The following is a 14,146-nucleotide window of genomic DNA, read 5'->3' as shown; positions in this document are numbered from 1 at the left end:
TAAGAGAGAGGAAAAAGGGAGGGGCTTTCTTACAAGCTTTTTCACAAGTGTCACATTTTCTCCTTAAAAGGGAAGGATTTCAAAACAAAGGTGAAATAGCTTTAAACAGAAATATTCATAAAAAGGAACTTACCAGAATTGTCAACAATATTAAGACAACCATTGGACTAAACCGGTTTTCATTACCGCATCTTCCCCCGCCCCACCCCCAGTGTGTCCTGCCAGGGACTAGAACAGGCTTTTGTTCAGACAGAAATGCTTCAAAATCCCAGTGAAATTGAAACTGGCGCTAAAAAACGCCGACAGGCCATCCTCCCTGCCCTCCCCCACCTCATCTTTGCCAATCCTCTAACCCCAGGTTCTATCGTGTGAAAGGGGGCAAAGCTGTGAGGGGGAAGGACCCCACCCCCAGTGGTGGCCACCTATATATAATTTATATAATTCCATCTATAAATGCTGGCCTCCTTCTGCCAAATTTAATTTGAAATCTTGGAAAATCCAACCCATGCAGTGGGATAAAAAACTGACATCCCTTGGGTGACTTGTTTTTTTGCATCATCCCAAGCCCCCCATGGTCCCCTATCCAAGGAGATATGTAGGGCCTTGAGGATGTCCCAGACCCACCTCGGAGGGCCAGTCAGTTCAGGTAGGTCAGGCCCAGTTCTCTTCCCTCCCGACAGACCCCGGGCCCGGGCAGCACCGAAGACCATGATGCTGGCTGGAGTGAAGACACTTGTTTCCGTATCAAGAGCTGAGCCTAAGAAATGCTCATCGCTGGTCAGGCTGGGTCTGGGCCAAAGAAGGGACAGACAGAAAGAAATACTGTCTCCACAGGAGGAAGAGGGAGAGGAGGGAGGATGGAGAGTGGTGGGCATGCAGGGGACTTGGCAGGGCAGACTGCAGAAGGGGGGACCACTGGGAGGGGACCGAGGTCAGAGTGGCTCTTCAGAGCCAGGTGAAGTCTGTGGCCTAACGGAAACAGGAAGGAGCGCCCCCAACCCCCACTCCTCATGGCTCATCACTAGTGGCCCTGAGGACCCCCTCCCAAGAGCTGGAATGCAAATCCAAATACTAAAACAGCCCAAGGAGGAGCGCCGTGGCAGTGGCGTCTGGGGCGTGGCTTCGAGGCGGTGAGGGCCGGACCTCCAAGCTCACCTGCAGGCCGGCTGCTTGCTGCACTCCCTGGAAAGCCAGGGGCCCCATCTTCTCGGGACTCTGCCAGTCTCTTTTCAGTTCACAAAGGCGTCTATGGAGCGCTGGGTGCACAATGGACGCTTAGACGTAAAAATCTTTCTCAGCTCATCACCTGAGGTTGGAGGGCCCCAAGGGACCCTCTGTCTGGAGTCTGTACTGGCTCATCTGGGCCCGAGGCCTCTCCTTGCAGGGAATCCAGTGGGGATGTGGACGTGACTACAGGCTCTTCGCTCTGGGGAAAGCTGTGGGAAGGCTTCCAACTCTCGTTGCTGATTCTAGTTCCTTGACTGGAAGGGGTGTGAGATAAGACAAGCTCGGAAGAAAAAAAGCCAGGCAGCAGTTTCTGGGCAGCTTCTATCCAGGGGCGAGAGTCTGTGTGTGTGTGTGTTTGTGTGTGTGTGAACACACAGCCACCTCGTCCGGGGGCCAGTGCCCAGCTCAAGAGCTCTCCCACAAGCCAATCCTGCTGACACTTGTCCCCTCCCCAGCGGCCTCAGGGGAAGGCTGCTGCTGTGTGCTGTGCTGATGGCAAGTCTCAAAGTCTGTATAAAAGGAAATGGAGACAGGTGGGCTGGTCCAGAATGAAGTCCCAGGCCCCGACCCAATGTGAGGAAGAGGGGGTCAGAGGGGGGATTGGAAGGGTGGGGGCGGGGTGTCGACAGCTTAGTGTATATAGGCTCGGTACACGGCGGACATATCGTTGTCGGACTGGTCCAGCGCCTTGGCTCTTTTGTACACCTGGAAAAAAAAGAGATGGCTCAGTCTCTGGCCCCAGAGCTGCCTTCAAGACCTAGATCTGATTCCTGGAGGCAGTGCTGGATGAGGCTAGCAGGCAGTGCTGGAGCTCAGGTTGTCTAGGTAGGAATCCTGTTTTGACCTTGCATGAAGCACCTCCGTTTCTCTGGGCCCCAGCCACTGTGCTTCTTGTTCTGGAGAGGGAATAGTACCCAGGGGTTCTTGTGAGAATGAAATGTACTATGGGATATAAAGCACTCAGCATTGGCCCGGCACTGCGCCTCATGTCTGTAAGGCTGAGGTGGGTGGATCACCTGAGGTCAGGAGTTCAAGACCAGCCAGGCCAAAAAGGTGAAGCCCCATCTCTAATAAAAATACAAAAATTAGGGCCGGGTACAGTGGCTCACACCTGTAACCCCAGCACTTTGGGAGGCCGAGGTGGGTGGATCACAAGGTCAGGAGATTGAGACCAGCCTGGCTACCATGGTGAAACCCCATCTCTACTAAAAAAAAAAAATACAAAAAATTAGCCGGGCATGGTGGCCTGTAATCCCAGCTACTCGGAAGGCTGAGGCGGGAGAATAGCTTGAACCTGGGAGGCGGAAGTTGTGGTGAGCTGAGATCGCACCACTGCACTTCAGCCTGGGTGACAGAGTGAGACTCCGTCTCAAAAAAAAAAAAAAAAAAAAAAAAAAAGAGGCTGTGGTGGCTCATGCCTGTAATCCCAGATACTCAGGAGGCTGAGGCAGGATAACTGCATGAACCCAGGAGGCAGAGGTTGCAGTGAGCAGTGAACCGAAATCACATCATCGCACTCCAGCCTGGGCGACAAAAGCGAAACTCTGTCTTAAAAAAAAAAAAAAGCATTCAGCATGATTAGTAATTTAATAATGTCCCTAATGCCCCTTCCTGCAGATCACTCTCCAAAGCCTCTCCATGTTATTCTCTGGGCTGTTGTTCTTACTATTCCCTCTGCATGGAATGCTTTTCCCTCACTCAGTTATCATTGGTTCTTTCTTAGCTCAAAGGCCTTTGCCAACCGTTCCAAATGAAGCAGCAGCTGCACCCACCACTTTACCCAGTCACCTCTGTCTTTTACTTGTATTTCTTACACTCTGAAATTCTGACCTTTTTAACTGCTTATGTGCTAATTCTGTACCCGCTTCCAGTTAAATATATGTGTTCCTGGGAGGGATGGAAGGAGCTACACACCAACATGTACTCGGAGTGCAGAACAGTGCCTGGCAATCAGCACCTGCCCCAGAGATACTAGTGGAATATGAAAAAGCTTGAAAAGAACTAAAAAGCCATTGCTTAACAGGCAATAGGGCCATGCTGAGGCAATGTGGATGGACACATGGGTCCCTCTTACGTAATTAGCTGTGGGCTGTGGGTTTTTTTGTTTTGTTTTGTTTTTTACATTAAGTAGTCCTGCAAGAGCCACCATAACTGAGGTTCACTGCAGCTCAGATGTAACTTTCAGCTCACAGTTGACGGTTACAATTGAATAAAGACATTTTCAGGTAAAAGAAACATCACTGGGCAGATCCACATTATAGGAAATTCCAAAGAAAGTTTTTTCAGTGGAAAGGAAGTAACACCAGAGAGAAACTCTTCTTTAGGGAGGGATAGAGTCTACTAGAAACAGTAAATCTAGAGAAACTTAAAATTATTTTTTCTATTAATTTTTCTTTTCTTTTGTTTTTAAGACGGAGTCTAGCCCTGTCCACCAGGCTGGAGTGCAGTGGTGCAATCTCAGCTCATTGCAACCTCTGCCTCCCAGGTTCAAGAGATTCTTGTGCCTGTCTCCCAGGTAGCTGCGATTACAGGCGCTTGCCACCATGTCTGGCTAATTTTTGTATTTTTAGTAGAGACAGGGTTTCACCATGTTGGCCAGGCTGGTCTCCAACTCCTGACCTCAAGTGATCCACCCACTTGGGCCTCCCAAAGTGTTGGGATTATAGGCGTGAGCCGCCATGCCGGCCTTTTCTCTTAATTTCTTTCTTTCTTTTTTTTTTTTTGAGACGGAGTCTGGCTCTGTTGCCCAGGCTGGAGTGCAGTGGCCGGATCTCAGCTCACTGCAAGCTCCGCCTCCCGGGTTTACGCCGTTCTCCTGACTCAGCCTCCCGAGTAGCTGGGACTACAGGCGCCCGCCACCTCGCCCGGCTAGTGTTTTGTATATTTTAGTAGAGATGGGGTTTCACCGTGTTAGCCAGGATGGTCTCGATCTCCTGACCTCGTGATCCACCCGTCTCGGCCTCCGAAAATGCTGGGACTACAGACTTGAGCCACCGCGCCTAGCCTTCTTTTAATTTCTTTAAAATACATATGACTGGCCAGGCGCAGTGGCTGATGCCTGTAATCCCAGCACTTTGGAAGGCAGAGGTGGGCGGATCACAAGGTCAGGAGTTCAAGACCAGCCATGGCCAACATAGAAAAACCCCATTTCTACTAAAAATACAAAAGTTAGCCAGACGTGGTGGCGTGTGCCTGTAATCCCAGCTACTCAGGAGGCTTAGGCAGGAGAATCTCTTGAACCTGGGGAGGCGGAGGTTGCAGTGAGCTGAGATCACGCCATTGTACTCCAGCCTGGGCAACAGAGCGAAACTCTGTCTTGGAAAAAAAAATAAATAAAAATACATATGACTGCTTTAAAAATCACAGTGTTGCCTGGTGGGTTTAAAACAAGGGCAGATGAGGCCGGGTGCGGTGGCTCACGCCTGTTATCCCAGTACTTTGGGAGGCCGAGGCAGGTGGATCACCTGAGGTCAGGAGTTCAAGACCAGCCTGACCAACATAGAGAAATCCCATCTCTACTAAAAACACAAAATTAGCCAGGTGCATGCCTGTAATCCCAGCTACTTGGGAGGCTAAGGCAGGAGAATTGCTTGAAGTTGGGAGGTGGAGGTTGCAGTGAGCCAAGATTTTGCCACTGCACTCCAGCCTGGGCAACAAGAGCAAAACTCTGTCTCAATCAATCAATCAACCAATCAATAAATGGAGGCAGATGGAACACCCAGGACCCACCTAAACCTCAGAGTGAGAGTTCTCACACCTGTGGTGCTTCTGCCCCCAGGAGACATCTGGTAATATCTGGAGACATTTTCTGTCACCCGAGGAGGACTATGTCACTGGCGTCTGGCAACTGGGTTGCCCAACATCCTGCAGTGCTTGGATAGCCCCCACACAGAATGACAGTAGTGCCGAGGGTGAGAAACCCTGCCTTAAAGGATGAGGGAGGGGGAAATAAATGTTTCTATGTGGTTGCAAAGTTTCTACATTTAACAGGAAATGGTACAAGATTATCTTTTTTTTTTTTCTTGAGACAGGGTCTTGCTCTGTTTCCCAGGCTGGAGTGCAGTGTTACGATCACAGCTCATTGCATCCTCGAACTCCCGGGCTCAAGCAATCCTCCTGCCTCACCTGCTTCAGCCTCCCAAGTAACTAGGAATAGGGTGCTCGCCACCACGCCCAGCTAGTTTTTGTATTTTTTTTTTTGTACAGATGGGGGTCTCAAACTCCTGGGCTCAAGCAATCCTGCCTCGACCTTCCAAAGTGCTAGGATTACAAAGATTACAAGTATGAGCCACTGTGCCTGGCAAGATTAACTCTATTTTAAGGATTTATATTGCAATCTGTAGAATAACCACTAAAAAATGAATGTAAAGAGGCAAAGTAAAAAAGAAAATAGATGAATGAAACTGGAATTCTTTTTTTTTTGAGATGGAGTCTCACTCTGTTGCCCAGGCTGAAGTACAGTAGCGCAACCTCCACCTTCCAGGTTCAAGCGATTCTCCTGTCCCAGCCTCCCGAGTAGCTGGGATTACTGGTGCCCGCCACTATGCCCGGCTAATTTTTGATATTTTTAGTAGAGACTGTGTTTCACCATATTGGCCAGGCTGATCTTGAACTTTACCATTTTGCCAGGCTGGACTTAAACTCCTGACCTCAGGTGATCTGCCTGCCTCAGCCTCCCAAAGCGTTGAGATTATAGGCATGAGCCACCGTGCCCAGCTGAAACTGGAACTCTAAAAAGCAAGCAAGAAAGGAGGAACAAACAAAAGACAAAGGCAACAAACAGAAATCAAATGATAAAAACACTAGCTCCAAATCGAACCACATATCAATACAACTACTAAAGGTCAATGCACCAGTTAAGAACCTGACCTCTGAACTCCTAACAGTACAGAGCCTAAGCTCTGAACTGAAATGGCTGGAAAGCACCGAGCTGCATTGAGAAAGTAACCTAAAAACTCTGCTTCCAAGCCAATGAATCCTGCAGTCAGGGTGGAGGCAACTTGGAAGTCACTTCAAAGAGCAGCTTTCCCAGCCCAAGCCACATGAAACCCTTGGGAAATAACTAGAGTCAGAAATGAGCTTTCATCAAAAAAGACTTATAAAATACATGGGGAATTCTACTGTCCAGAGAGAATCCACAGGTCGAATGAATGGGGGGACTTGAAAGAGTAATGTAATCTGAAAGAGTCATAACTACCCTGAAATGCTGAAACAGACAACAGACAGAAGTCAGAATGTAGGAACAAGGCTGCACGTGGTGGCTCATGCCTGTAATCCCAGCGCTTTGGGAGGCCGAGGCGGGCGGATCACTTGAGGCCAGGAGTTTAAGTCCAGCCTGGCAAAATGGTAAAACCCTGTCTCTACTAAAAATACAAAAATTAGCCGGGTGTGGTGGTACATTCCTGTGGTCCCAGCTACTCAGGAGGCTGAGGCAGGAGAATCACTTTAACCCAGGATGCGGGGGCTGCAGTGAACTGAGATCATGCCACTGCACTGCAGCCTGGGCAACAGAGTGAGATTCCGTCTCAAAAAAAAAAAAAAAAAAAAAAAAAAAAAAAAAAAAAAAAAAAAAAAGAATTCAGGAACAGAGAATTACACTATGAAAAGCCAGGTGTCAACAGAACAGTACTGGCTGGGCGTGGTGGCTCACGCCTGTAATCCCAGCATTTAGGGAGGCTGAAGTGGGTGGATCATCTGAGGTCAGGAGTTCGAGACCAACCTGGCCAACATGGTGAAACCCTATCTCTACTAAAAATACAAAAAGTTAGCCAGGAGTAGTGGCAGGCACCTGTAATCCCAGCTACTGGGGAGGATGAGGCAGGAGAATCGCTTGAACCCAAGAGGCGGAGGTTGTAATGAGCCGAGATTGCACCATTGCACTCCAACTTGGGCAACAAGGGTGAAACTCTATCACAAAATAAATAAATAAAATAAAATAAAAATAGTGTAACAGCTGACAGTACTTGAAAAATACAGCTGCTGTTTCGCAGTGCCATTTTATTGTAATCATATGGTAAAGACAAATGTTTTTCAGTTGTTTTTTTTTTAGATTCAAATTCTATGAACACGAGCTAAGAAAGCAGAACTTCTACCCTAAAAAACTTTTCAAAAGTGTATGTGAAGCTGGATACAGATGTGCACGCCTGTAGTCCCAGCAACTCGGGAGGCTGAAGTGGGAGGTTTGCTTGAGCCTAGGAGGTCAAGGCTGCAGTGAGCTATAATTGCGCCACTGCTGAGACTGTGTCTCAAATATAAAAAAAAGTGCATGTATAAGTGCTTAAAATGTCAGGAGTTCGAGACTAGCCTGAACAACATAGAGAAACCCTGTCTCTGCTAAAAATACAAAAATTAGCCTGTGGTGGTGGGCACCTGTAATTCCAACTACTCAGGAGGCTGAGGCAGGAGAATTGCTTGAACCCAGGAGGCAGAGGTTGCAGTGAGCCGAGATCGCGCCAGTGCACTCCAGCCTGGGCGACAGAGTGAGACTCCGTCATAAAAAAAAAAAAAAAAAAAGAGAAAGAAAGAAAAAGAAACTGAAGGGCCTTGGGGCTTGGGCCACATCCTCTGTCAAGCTACCCTACCTCGTTTGCTGCAGCTGCCATGGGAGTCGGATGGTTGACCGCATCACCCAGTGCGATGGCTAAGCGGAGATCCTTCTGAATGTATTTCAGGTAGAAATCAGGTTTAAAGTTTCCTTGCAGGATATCTGAGGAGAAAAAGCCAGTATCAGACAAAAGCCAAGGACCTGAAATTAAAAATCACCTACAGTCCATCAGGTGTCAATACCTAAAACGTATTCAGGGCTCCGTCCCACACAGTCTAGACCTCTCGGCCTCTCCCACACCCTTAGATACCTGAGGGCTGGAGCTCCCAGCCTATATCCCCAAATCCCACCCACTGTGTTCCCGAACCTCCTCTGGCCAGGGTCAGGGGCTGACTAGAGAGGGGCATCTTTCACGCTCACCGAACCCCTGACCTAGTCCCCTGTTCTAATCAAACACCAAAAGCAAGAAGAGGGGCCAAAGGCAACTCACTTTGGCACTTCTGGTCCAGGAAGATGCTGGCCAACTGTCCCTGATTGAGGATGTCCAAGAGTGTCTGCTGGGACTGGCCTGTCACCTGGGCCAGGGTCAGCCCCTCGGCGATAGTGGCCATGAAGCTCCCTTGGACCATGTTCACGATCAGCATCATCTTGGCTGCGTTGCCCACTTCACCTGCCCAGGGCAAAGACTCACGGTCACAGCCCAAGAATGCCACAGACAGCGCTTCTCTGCCCATCCTCACCTCTGCTCAGACCCACCTCTCTCCAGGGGAGGCCCCCTTCACCTGCCCCCGACAGACTGGCTCTTCCTCCTTCCACGCACTGACCATGCAGGTGAAAGGAAACCTTCCCTGGGGCCCCCGGCAGAAAGGCCGTGTGGGACTGGCGCTATCATCAGTGTGATACAGAGGAGATGCGGCCCCAGGCTCCAGGCCTGACGGGTGCGGGCGTGTTACCTAGGAAGAAGGAGGTCTTCCCCATCGCCTGGAAGCAGCTGCTGCAGTCCTCGTACAAGCCCCTGTCTCCAGCCGCTAAGATCACCAACATCCCGTCATTAGACAGCTGCTGATTCCCTGAGACGGGGGCTTCCAGAAAGCGCCCCCCCCTGGACACAATCACCTGGAAAGAAAAGTCACAGCTTCTGGAGGCCTCCTTTCTCCCAGCGATCTCTGGGCAGGGCACAAGGAGCGTTGCTGAGTGGCCACGGCTGCTCATCACACCTTCCAGAGCTGGAGAAGACGCCACCCATACCAAGGTCCTACAGCTGACACCTGAACTCAGGAGCTAACCATGTGCAGGTCAGACAGGCCGAAGCACAGCAGTGATGAGACGCTGGGGTCTACACACAGGCATCCAACTGACTTGGAATTTCTTTTTCTTTCTTTCTTTCTTTCTTTCTTTCTTTCTTTTTTTTGAGACATAGTCTTGCTCTGTCGCCCAGGCTGGAGTGCAGTGGCACGATGTGCTCACCGCAAGCTCTGCCTCCTGGGTTCACACCATTCTCCTGCATCAGCCGCCTAAGGAGCTGGGACTACAGGCGCCCGCCATCACACCTGGCTAGTTTTCTTGTATTTTTAGTAGAGACGGGGTTTCACTGCGTTAGCCAGAATGGTCTCAATCTCCTGACCTCATGATCCACCCGCCTCGGCCTCCCAAAGTGCTGGGATTACAGGCGTGAGCCACCACGCCTGGCCCGGAATTTCTTAGAGACCAACAACTAAAACCTGATGCAACCATGTCAATGGCTCGGCTGAACACACACCTCCCCTGTGGATGCTGCCCTCCCCTCAGAACATGTAGGTCCCAACTCCCACTCCCTTATTTGGGCCAGATGCTCAGGGAGGAGGGATGCTTTGCCAGTGCCAAATGCAGACAGCTGCTCAAACCCCAATGCCAGGCAGGCGGCCTGGGTTGCTTCTCATCATAAGGCTGGCAGCTCCAGGACTTGACGCCCATCCCAGCCATGCAGCAACTGCCCATGGTTGTTCAGACTAGCTGCAGTTTAAAGTTGGGGCACGGGATAGGCTAGTCCCAAGGCTACTCGCCTCTCCTCTTCCCTCTCTGGCTTTGGCTCTAGAGGAATTGCCCACTCTTGCAAGCCTGGGTCTTGGGCTCTGATAGAAAAGATGCTGGAGAGCCAGCCCGAGGAAGGCTGCTACCTGGGCCAGCTCAGTGACTGTGTCAGCGTCCACTGTTGACATGTCCACGTAGCACTTCCCAGGGCGGATCCCTTGCAGCACACCACTGGGGCCCAGCACCAGCTGTGGGGACATAAGGGAGAAGCAATAGCCCAGGCTCCCAGGCAGATGCTCAGGAGCCCTACAGACCTCAGATCAGAATCCTGCTGCTGTTTTGGCTCATTTCCTGATTTCTATCAAGCTGAAAAGGGAAGAACAATGAAATAAGCAAGGGATAGAAAAGTACTTCCTGCATGCTCCCATTTATCTTTAAAAGAATATATGTGAGTGTGTGCATTTCTTTTATTAAAAGAAACCCATTTAAAAGAATGGTTTATTTATTTTGGGGGCTTCTTTGGATTTACTTGGATTAGGCTAGTCACCAGTTTAACAAGATGACTACTGCACTTGAACTTGTAAAATACACAAATACAGCGACAGCTAAACATAGAAACCTGGCACCTGGACCAAAGGCACACTCAGCCCCATAGCTTCCAGCTCAACAAGAACACATGAAGCCTGTTCAAGACGAATTTCAGCACAGACTCCAAGGGCCCTAGGAAAACCCAAAGAAAGGGTTCATTCTTTGATCTGAATTAAAGGAAGTCTGTATTCAATTAATGCAAACACCCTTCACAATGGGAGATGGCCCTTGATGGGAAATTCAGCCCCCCACATGTGGACACTCACTTGGTGTGCAGGGGAAGAGGGGAGGAGGCCAGCCAGCAATCCCGGCTGTGACCCAGAGGCGCTGAGGGGAGGGAGGGGGTCCTTACGTCCTTGGCCGCCTTGGGATCCGACACGCAGGCGAAAGTGATGTCGCAGGTTGAGACGACTTCAGCGGGGGTTCTTCCCAGACGGGCCCCCTCCTGGATGAACAAATCACACTGCAAAAGTCACAGATCCTAACGTGAGCTGAAGGCAGTGCACAACAAACATGCCAGCCAGGCCAGAGAAGTGCTGACCAGGCCTCCAGGCAGGCCTCCCAAGGCAGCAGGCTGAGGCCGGGAGCCTGGGTCATGGAGACAGGAGCCCAACTTTTCAGGAAGTGCATGGGGTCTTTTACCAGCCATCTTCAGTTTTTGCATGACAGGTGCCTAGGATGATGAACTACTTCACAAGTGTCTGCTGAAGGTGTGCGGTTTCAAGAATGAGATGTGAGCAGTACCTGTCCCCAGCCCCTGCTGTGCTGTTCTGGCTGTGGCCTTGAGCTATCAACACTTTGCTGGGAACGTGGGGCTGTGGCTGGGACCCTTCTGCCTGGTGGCCATTACTTTTTGGGAGTTTCTCAACACTGTTGTCAGGTTAATAAGACTTCTGGAAGTGCCTAAAAGCACTAACATTTTGGCTTTTTTTTTTTTTTTGAGACAAGGTTTTGCTCTGTCACCTACTCTGGAGCACAGTGGTACAATCATGGCTCGTTGCAGCCTCAACCTCCTGGACTCAGGTGATCCTCCTGCCTAAGCCTCCTGAATAGCTGGGACTACGGGTGCATGCCCCATGCTTGATTTTTTTCTTCTTTTTTTTTTTTGTAGACACAGGATTTCACCATGTTGCCCAGGCTGGATGGGCCTACTATTTTACATCAAACTTTTAATAATTTTTATGATTCACATTTATCTATATTGTTATCTTTCATAATTCTGGCATAATTATGGTTTATAGTGGTTGACTGCAGAACACTTCACTGAGAGATATACTGTGATTTACCTAATGGCTCACCTGCAGTTTGACACTTAGCCCGCTTTCAATTGTAAAGTGATATCAACAAACACCTTTATGTATAAAATTTTTCCATGTTTTAAATTTGGGTCTCCACAAGTAAAATAAAACAGGTTCTATAACAGTTTTAAGGCTCTTAACAAATGTAGACAGATGACTTCCCAATTAGACGACGTCACTTCATAAAGAGCACCAGCAAGCTCTATTATGCCAGTGCTGAGTGTGCAATTTAAAAACTACAAATAAGTGCCCATAAATATATGTAAAATTCTTCCTACTTGATCATTTAACCAGTCAAAAAAGGCAACTTTTGGTTGATATATTTTAATTACTCCTGATTACTGAACCTTTTTTATGCCTTTGTTTCCCCTTTTGTGAGCAATTTTTTTGTCTTTTTTTTTTTTTCTGAGACAGCGTCTTGCTGCTGCCTACGTGGGATTGTAGTGGTATGATAGCAGCTCACTGCAGCCTCTACCTCCTGGGCCCAAGAGATCTTCTGGCCTCAGCCTCCCAAGCAGCTGGGACTTTAGGCAGGTACCAGCTCACTCGGCTAATATTTTATTTTTTGTAGAGATAGAGTCTCACTATGTTGTTCAGGCTGGTCTCAAATTCCTGGACTCAAGCAATCCTCTTCCCTCAGCCTCCCAAGGTGCTAGGATTATAGGTGTGAGCCTATTCTCACATCTAAAATTAGGAGCACCCTGCTAATTTTTTTGGTCTTAATTATCAAACTATGTGTTTAATAAAATCAACATACTACCCTTCTATCGTATTTGCTACAAGTACTTCTAGTTGGTAGTCCTTTCAATTTTGTTTATTTTTTGTAGTTGAGGAGTATTATCAAAAAAAAAAATCAACTGATCTTCTTGTGTGATTTTTATTGTTTCTAGATTACAAAGATCTATGTTAATATTTATTTTCTTCTGGTTTTCTTTTAAAAAATTAATTCTGGGCCAGGCACAGTGGCTCATGCTTGTAATCCCAGCACTTTGGGAGGCCGAGGCGGGCAGATTACCTGAGGTCAGAAGTTTGAGACCAGCCTGGCTAACATGGTGAAACCCTGTCTCCACTAAAAAAAACCAAAAAATTAGCTGGGTGTGGTGGTACACGCCTGTAATCCCAGCTACTGGGGAGGCTGAGGCAGAAGAATCACTTGAACCAGGGAGCCGGAGGTTGCAGTGAGCCAGGATTGTGCCATTTTTTTTTTTTGGGACGGAGTCTTGCTCTGTCACCAGGCTGGAGTGCAGTGGCACGATCTCAGCTCACTGCAACCTCCACCTCCCGTGTTCAAGCAATTTTCCTGCCTCAGCCTCCTGAGTAGCTGGGACTACAGTTGTGTGCCACCACACCCAGCTAATTTTTGTATTTTCAGTAGAGACAGGATTTCACCATGTTGGCTAGGATGGTCTTGATCTCCTGACCTTGTGATCCGTCCGCCTTGGCCTCCCAAAGTGCTGGGATTACAGGTTTAAGACACCGTGCCTGGCCGAGATTGCGCCATTGCACTTCAGCTTGGGCAACAAGAGCGAAACTCTTGTCTCAAAAAAAAAAAAAATTAATTCTGTAGTTAACTTGAGATATATTAGTATGTGGTAGGAAGTAGGATCAGTATTTTCCCAAACTTCTAATTAGTTGTTCAGAATCAAACTCACTGACCAGCCCTTTATTATGTCTCACTGATCAGAGGCTGTCCCAGGCTGCCCAGTCCTCGCAGAGCCTGGTGCTGCCTGCGGCCTTTTAGTGACATAGCTTTACATCATGTCATCACCTTTGCTTGGGAGGGTCCTCCTCATTACTCTCTTTTCTGAAAATCCAAACTATGTTTCTTGCTACTCTAAGAGAACCAGTGAATCATTTTACCAAAAGCCTTTTAAAATTCCATGGGAATATCATAGGATCAAATGGCTTTTTAAAGATAATCTTTACCAAATATGTACTCCAGATTTCCTGGTTACCCTACCCTCTGGCAGTAGCAGGGTCTCAGAAGGATATCGTAATCTCGAAATATCCTGCCAATGGGGCCTTTGAGATCGCACTCCTGACAGGTCTTCATAGTGCCAACCAAATGCCCAGCACCTGAAGCCCAAGTATCTGAGTGTGTCCTTAGTGCCTGTCTCCTCCAGACCCCTTCACCTCTCTAACCACTTCCCTGTTATTCTTGAAAAGAACATCATTCCAGTGAGGTGAGTTTTTACTTTGTTTAGAATATTTTAAGTTTAAATCATCAGTTCCAATATTCCCTTCAGCAATCACACCTCCTTCCAGCTCTTATCGCTGCTGTATTGTTCACAGGGCTCCCAGCAGCACCTTCCTGTGTACACATGGGCACGCCCACCCCTTTCACAAACACATGTTCAACGATACCATGTGAATTTTTTTTTTTTTTTTTAGGCCAGGCATGGTGGCTCATGTCTGTAATCCTAGCACTTTGGGAGGCTGAGGCAGGCAGATCACTTGGGGTCAAGAGTGAGACCAAAAA

General features: G+C 48.5%; 1 protein-coding gene across 1 annotated transcript in view; it reads right to left on the bottom strand.

Annotated features, from left to right (window-relative positions):
- Positions 1-545: 545 nt before the first annotated feature.
- Positions 546-14,146, bottom strand: part of GLYR1 (glyoxylate reductase 1 homolog) — a 47,075-nt gene continuing 33,474 nt past the window's right edge. The window contains 6 exon segments of the mRNA XM_017886222.1: positions 546-1,932; positions 7,809-7,933; positions 8,262-8,441; positions 8,725-8,887; positions 9,928-10,029; positions 10,722-10,814. Coding sequence (XP_017741711.1) covers positions 1,858-1,932; positions 7,809-7,933; positions 8,262-8,441; positions 8,725-8,887; positions 9,928-10,029; positions 10,722-10,814 — 738 coding nt within the window. The 3' untranslated portion in view covers positions 546-1,857.

Source organism: Rhinopithecus bieti, unplaced genomic scaffold, assembly GCF_001698545.2.
Source record: "Rhinopithecus bieti isolate Rb0 unplaced genomic scaffold, ASM169854v2 scaffold_13704, whole genome shotgun sequence".
NCBI lineage: Eukaryota > Metazoa > Chordata > Mammalia > Primates > Cercopithecidae > Rhinopithecus > Rhinopithecus bieti.
The sequence above is the reverse complement of the archived record's forward strand: the minus strand, read 5'-3'. Positions and strand labels throughout refer to the sequence as shown.